Raw genomic sequence first — 7472 nt, forward strand, 5'->3', positions numbered from 1 at the left:
TGTGAACTTTGGGAAGTTCACAGCAACATGTCACGAGTTTTCATGCTATATTTCTTCATTTTTTTTCCAGACTAGCATCCATTAAAAGAAAAGTTTCAGACATGAGGCAGAATCGTCAAATGTGCAAATTCGGCAGAAGAATCTGCACGCAAAAAGTTGTATGAGTACAGTTCACTACTATAATCTCAGTTTCTTACCAGAAAGAAATAAATACAACATAACAAATCATGTAGTTAACAGCAATCCACACACACAAACTAGACCAGGAAAAGATTACCTGTGACAGGATCAAAGGACAGTGCTGTCTCTCTGCTGCCGTTAGCAGTTTCCGACGAACTTTCTGTGTATGCTGACCTGGCCTTCGGTTTTTGTTTTCTTCGCCTGTAATCGCAGTATGTTTTGTGAATGATAAATAAAACGTTACATTAGATAATCAAAGAACGAGTCAAAGGGTTCATATTCAAACAGTGAAAATATGTAAATACACTGTTTTGTGAATGATAAATAAAACGTTACATTAGATAATCAAAGAACGAGTCAAAGGGTTCATATTCAAACAGTGAAAATATGTAAATACAATCGACGCAAACACAGAAAGGAGACATAGAAGTAGAAGTAGAGAAAACTAAATCGTTACACACATCAATACAGTATCTACATTTTACAAAATATAAGTATAGATACATTCCGCACAAAGGAGTGCTTTTTGCCCAAACATATCTGAAATACTACTGTTCTGATGATAGGTATTCTGATGAAAGATTGATTTGCCATCTTAGTTTAGCTTCTTTGTCCGCAAATACACACATTTCTGTTCCGGACAACCCTACATTTTGCAGAGTTGTTTTATCGGGTGTCAAACTACGTCACCAAAACTCATGTTGATATGATAATTACTTCATCTACGTATAGCACATGACAATATAAATTCAAAGTTGTACAAGTCGTTTGTGTTTGCTGTTAACACACCATGGACAATGCTATATGTTAGTAGCTTACTAATTAACATCAGGTACCTTATGATGATGATGGCGATCACCACGCAAAGAGCAATCAACACAACAACACCGCCAGCCGCGCCTCCAATCAGCGGTGTGTTCGAACGAGAGCTGGACACTTGCCCTGTAGCTGCCATTGTCAGATTCATGGAATAATCGATCAAATGGTGATACATGTGAATCAAAAAACGTTCAACCTTAGTTCGCTTTTTTTCTCCCGAGTTGTTCTTTGCTACTGGTGACAAGTGGAGGTCAGCTCACACGGACACAAGTGTTAATACATTCTAGAGGAGAAACTGGCCACAAAGCACCCAGTACACGACACAGAGATAGTAAACTCACCACAATCAAAGAAAATACCACGACCATTCAATAAATGTGATGATTAATATCAACATTTGCTGTGAACATGCTAGCACAAATGGCGACCAAAAACGGGTACGCAGATTATAGGAGCGTCTTTGCCGACTTACTTCACGTTCTGTGTTGTTGATAAGAATTGTGGTGTCTCTTTGCTTGTTTAAATAAATTCAAAAACACTGATGCATTTCTTGCCATTTTGCCATTTATTGTTTGTCATTGTGAAATGCGAGTGTTTTCCGTGGTGTAATCTGTGTAACGACTAGTGTCACACTTTGGGTACCTCACTGCGATCAGCGTAACGCTCCAAAGGAGATTCAAAGTAGAAAAGCAGATAAAATACCCAAACAAATGCATTCAATATCAATAAAAACGAGCCACAATCCATGCAATGTACTTTCTGTGTACATTTTGCAAATCAAATTTGTTCATGGCGTTTGTTTGTTCGTTCATGGGCTGAAACTCCCACGGCTTTTACGTGTATGACCGTTTTTACCCCGCCATTTAGGCAGCCATACGCCACTTTCGGAGGAAGCATGCTGGGTATTTTCGTGTTTCTATAAGGCCACAAAAAAAAATTGTCTGTTTAGGGTAACCCGACCGACCCTATCGATTTGGCGCCGACCCAAAAACTTTTTTTTGATTTCAAAAATAAAAAATAAAAAAAAAGAGGTAAAAATGCTAAAAAGAGACATTTGGCGTTTCTTTCTGTCCCTTTCTCTCTGTTTTATTTATACGTTAGTTTTGAAACATGTATTCATCAAATATAAGAAGTGAATGTTCAGCCAACATAGCATTTACACACACACAAAAAAAACACCAAAAAACAAAAAAACAACCTACCTACCTACCGACCCTACTTTTTTTGGTCATGTTACCCTAAACAGACAATTTTTTTTTGGCCTAACCCACCGAACTCTGACATGGATTACAGGATCTTTTTCGTGCGCACTTGGTCTTGTGCTTGCGTGTACACACGGGGGTGTTCGGACACCGAGGAGAGTCTGCACACAAAGTTGACTCTGAGAAATAAATCTCTCGCCGAACGTGGGGACGAACTCACGCTGACAGCTACCGACTGAGCTACATCCCCGCCGTTCATCATGGCGTCACATGATGCGTAGGTTACGCTCGACTTTCGATTCAAAGTAACTCTACTTGCCTTAAAAATCTTAATTTTGTAAGAACCATGTAAATCAGTGATTGTTTTTCTTTTGTAAATCAGATAATACAGTATTGCTGCTTTATGAAAAGATATATTTCAAGAACAAAACTGCAGATTAAAAATTCTGAACAGTTTTCCCCCTTTATGTTACCAGTACTGAAGAACAACTTTCCTATTAGTCTACCGGCTCTCTTCACAAGCCACATACAATCAATAAACAAACCCATTAGTCTCTGAATAGGTATGGCGTACTCGTACATGGGACTTAAAATTACAGCCAGAAAGGAAAACTTTGGCAGGCTTATAATTACGGACATGGTGCATTTGTGAATATCGTCAAACGAAATGAGCAGAGTTCACAAGTTCACAAGTTGACCACGACTAGTTTTGTGTTTATGCGCTAGGCCCCCTCAACGTTAGGGGAACAATATTAATTTTTGACTTTGACTGGGATTTTTCATCGATTAGAGAAAATTATAAAATACAAAAGCAAAACGACAAATGCCATTAGTGTATTCTACGTATCGAGGGTGCTTGTCAAGAGTGAGATAGGGGGTAGGATGGGAGGTAGAGGTTAGGGGGGGGGGAGGAATAAGAGGTAGAGGTTAGGGGGGGGAGGAATAAGAGGTAGAGGTTAGTGGGGGGGAGGAATAAAAGGTAGAGGTTAGGGGGGGGGATAAGAGGTAGAGGTTAGGGGGGGGAGGAATAAGAGGTAGAGGTTAGGGGGGGGGGAGGAATAAGAGGTAGAGGTTAGGGGGGGGAGGAATAAGAGGTAGAGGTTAGGTGGGGGGAGGAATAAGAGGTAGACGTTAGGGGGGGAGGAATAAGAGGTAGACGTTAGGGGGGGAGGAATAAGAGGTAGACGTTAGGGGGGAGGAATAAGAGGTAGAGGTTAGGGGGGAGGAATAAGAGGTAGAGGTTAGGGGGGGAGGAATAAGAGGTAGAGGTTAGGGGGGGAGGAATAAGAGGTAGAGGTTAGGGGGGGAGGAATAAGAGGTAGAGGTTAGGGGGGGGGGGGATAAGAGGTAGAGGTTAAGGGGGGGAGGAATAAGAGGTAGAGGTTAGGGGGGGAGGAATAAGAGGTAGAGGTTAGGGAGGGGGAGGAATAAGAGGTTGAGGTTAGGGGGGGGGAGAAATAAGAGGTAGAGGTTAGGGGGGGGGGAATAAGAGGTAGAAGTTAGGGGGGGGGAAGGAATAAGAGATAGAGGTTAGAGGGGGGAGGAATAAGAGGTAGAGGTTAGGGGGGGGAGGAATAAGAGGTAGAGGTTAGGGGGGGGAGGAATAAGAGGTAGAGGTTAGGGGGGAGGAATAAGAGGTAGAGATTAGGGGGGGGAGGAATAAGAGGTAGAGGTTAGGGGGGGAGGAATAAGAGGTAGAGGTTAGAGGGGGGAGGAATAAGAGGTAGAGGTTAGGGGGGGGGGGGGGAGGAATAAGAGGTAGAGGTTTGAGAGGGGGGAGGAAGGGGTAGGATGGGGTATATAAGTTAGAATGTGACGTTGAGGTAAGGGTATGAGGTAGGGTAAGTGGGGTTAGACAGGGGGTAGTTTGAGAGATAGAGGTTTGAATTATATGTTAAAATGGGGGGAGGGGGGTGTAAGGGGTAGGATATGAGAGATAGAGGTAAGTATGGGAGGTAGAAGTAAATGGGGGGGGGGGTAGAGATAGGGGGTAGGATGGGAGATACAGGAGGGGGGGTTGGGTCAGGATTGGAGGTAGAGACAACGGGAGGGGGGGGGGGGCAGATAGTGTGTATATAGGGAGGTCGATACAAAGGAGGGGATAGGGGGTAGGATGGGAGGTAGAGACAACGGGAGGGGGGGGGGGCAGATAGTGTGTATATAGGGAGGTAGATACAAAGGAGGGGATAGGGGGTAGGATGGGAGGTAGAGACAACGGGAGGGGGGGGGGGGGGGCAGATAGTGTGTATATATGGAGGTAGATACAAAGGAGGGGATAGGGGGTAGGATGGGAGGTAGAGACAACGAGAGGGGGGGGGGCGGGGCAGATAGTGTGTATATAGGGAGGTAGATACAAAGGAGGGGATAGGGGGTAGGATGGGAGGTAGAGACAACGGGAGGGGGGGGGCAGATAGTGTGTATATATGGAGGTAGATACAAAGGAGGGGATAGGGGGTAGGATGGGAGGAAGAGGCTTTCAGGGGGTTGTAAAAACAAAGTTTCTAACACGCATTGAGCGGTTTGCACTTGTTTGGTTGATTAATGAAGTAAGATACTTCCGAATAAAATATGCAAAGGGGGAGGGGGATTAGGGGTTGGGATGTGAGTTAGAGGCTGTGTGGGGGTGGGATATATAGGGAGGTAGATACAAAGGGCGGGGATAGGGGGTAGGATGAGAAGTATAGGCTAGTAGTGGAGCGGGGGGTAGGTTGGGAGGCAGAGGCTAGGGGGTTTGTTTTGCATCAGTATGGGAGTTTGTTTTACCCAAAGAGATCGCACACAAAATTCGTTTTTGCAGAAAATGATCGATTGAAAGATTTTGTGTATCTGCCAGAACATTCTGCTTTAGTTCAGATAATGAATGATTGATTTGTTACAATTTCATCCGCTCGCTTATGACCTGGGCAAAAGTGAAAAACGTTACTTACTCTCATTGCAGAAACCCGATTGTCCCGGACGGTATCCTGCTTTACATCCACCCACACATCTGCCTGTGTCTTGTTCACAGGAGCCGTCACCACCACAATTTACACTGCAGTTCAGCTCACAGCTGGCTCCGTACCTATTCCCGGTGCAAACTGAAAGCATGAACGGTTATTCATGTGAGCGCTGCACGATCATTAGAATCGTCGTTCAAAGGAATCTGTTTCGTTGGTACGTCTATTTCGAGATATAGTACTCCATTGACACAATTGTCAACGGTCCACATTGACTTTATATTCAAAAAGTGCGCTGAAGCTAACGCATACAAATATTCGCAACTTGAGACTCAGGCTAACTTGCTCTCCCGTATGACATTACTACTGACCAGTGCTAAACGTTGGAAATAAGTCGCAGCTATACAATAATTATAAGTGCGTGTAGTTTTAGCCACAGGGAAGATTTTTGACTCGCCTCTGCAATTAGGAGAGTCTATAAATTAGCAATGTTAGGTCTTCCGGCGGTCCGTATACGAAAAACCAGAAGGTCACAGAGGGGTCAAGTTTGGTGGGTGTAAAGATGAAATAGTATTATTTGTTGAAAGCCTGTTCAGCTATAATTTCAAGTTTAAGCGTTTTGTCGACTGAGGAAGTCAAATGACATCCCACAGCCATTTTGTTTAAAATGTCAATTAACATTTATTAACAATTAATGTCTATTAAGACATTGATCCACAAGTAGGCACAACAAAGAACGCCCCAAGACGTTGTAATTGTTGCTGTTAATGACTGTTATAGCCAGTATACTTTTTGGCGGCTGAAGGAAGGAAAATAGCTGATTTGTTGTTGTAAAAGTTCGTTTGTGCAGGCCCACGTGCTCGATGAAATATGTCAAGGTGACATGTTTAAAGGTGGTGTGTGAAGGGTTGCGTGACATGTTTAGTGCACCAATGCTTTTTGTTGCAGCCTTCTTTTGCTGGCTGTTTTCGACTGCCTACGTCTACCGACTACTTGCTACGTAGCCGGTGTCTACGTAACCTGCTAACCTGGTGTTTTGGTGATTTGCTGTCGCTGTCGTCGTCCTGCCCATCTACGCGTCTTCTACATCTTTCTGGTAAACTACGGGGAGGATCTTCAGCGACTGAGTGAGGCACCTGATATCTCCACTGTTCCCTGCTTCGTTGCCACGCCAGCCGGCACTACATTCGACAGAGCAGTTGTGGAGACTATAGACAAATCACGGGCCGCCCACTCAGTGGCAAAAAGCAAAGTTGCACCATGTCTTTTGCACCCTTCTTACCACCAAGTCATTTGTATTATTAGTGATTATACTCGAGTGGTGACGACGTGGGGTGTGTGACACCTGCATGAACTAGCTCTTTAAGGCAGATCAGTGACTTTCCTAACTATACACGGGATCAGCGTGTTACTATCATTTTCTATACTTTAACTGGCATTTTTGTCAGTGACCACTTGTTTTACGTTTTGAACGTAAAAAGAACATCTTTTGGAGTGAAGTCTCGAGGGAGGTGGCGTGATATTACATAAACAGGCGTCTGAAACTTATACTTTTGTTGATTCTATTTATTTGTATGACTGCGAGAGTGGATCGTGGTGTGGTTAGTTAGTTAGAAGTAACTAACCGTTCATAATCACCTTATGTGATATATTGAAACGTGACACACACACACACACACACACACACACACAGATATCCTGAGGCCCAATGCATAGCGTCACCCCTAAAATGTACTCATGGACTGAGCTGTAAGCGATTGGACTCGTCTACTTTGGTCAGTGCGGGTAGGGAGGGCTGTTCCAAGTACAAAGCGACTGTTCGCATGATCGCCCCTAATATGCATGCATGGACTCGGCCGTCAGCGAAGAGATGGGTCCATTTACTTGAAAGTGGGTAGAGAGGGTAGAATTGAGTTCGCTGCGAACAGTTCGCCGCAAACATAGCGTTGCTTACAACATGAAAACTTTTTGTCTCTTCGCGAACAGAACGTCCGCTCTATGCAACGCACCCCTGTTCTAAATCCACAAACGTCTCCATATCCAGGCAAGTAAAGTTTGCGTGCGATGACTCACCTTCACAGTTGCCGTCATCACGCTGACAGGTAGGACCAGCACAGTTGGCAGAACAGGTCTGATGACACAGATCAGGACCCCACAATCCTTCCTTGCAGCCTGAGAAGACACAAGAACAATCATTGTGTGAGCCTGACACCTTTCCATAATCTTCTGAATACAAAGCATTATTCTGTTACTGCTATTCGGGACTGTGGCACCATGTGCAGGTTTTGCAGAGTACACGACCAGATAGGCAGATATCAAATCCTAAAACATGTCA

The 7472-nt window shown here is 44.1% G+C and overlaps 1 protein-coding gene across 1 annotated transcript in view; it reads right to left on the minus strand.

The window, feature by feature from the left end:
- Window positions 1-7472, minus strand: part of LOC138963633 (receptor-type tyrosine-protein phosphatase epsilon-like) — a 38411-nt gene that overhangs the window by 22037 nt on the left and 8902 nt on the right. The window contains exons 2-5 of the mRNA XM_070335479.1: window positions 7211-7363; window positions 5129-5278; window positions 1017-1128; window positions 278-381 (exon numbers count right to left, since the gene is read on the minus strand). Coding sequence (XP_070191580.1) covers window positions 278-381; window positions 1017-1128; window positions 5129-5278; window positions 7211-7363 — 519 coding nt within the window. The remainder of the gene's footprint in view (window positions 1-277; window positions 382-1016; window positions 1129-5128; window positions 5279-7210; window positions 7364-7472) is intronic.

This window comes from Littorina saxatilis, linkage group LG4 (genome assembly GCF_037325665.1).
Source record: "Littorina saxatilis isolate snail1 linkage group LG4, US_GU_Lsax_2.0, whole genome shotgun sequence".
Taxonomy (NCBI): Eukaryota; Metazoa; Mollusca; class Gastropoda; order Littorinimorpha; family Littorinidae; genus Littorina; species Littorina saxatilis.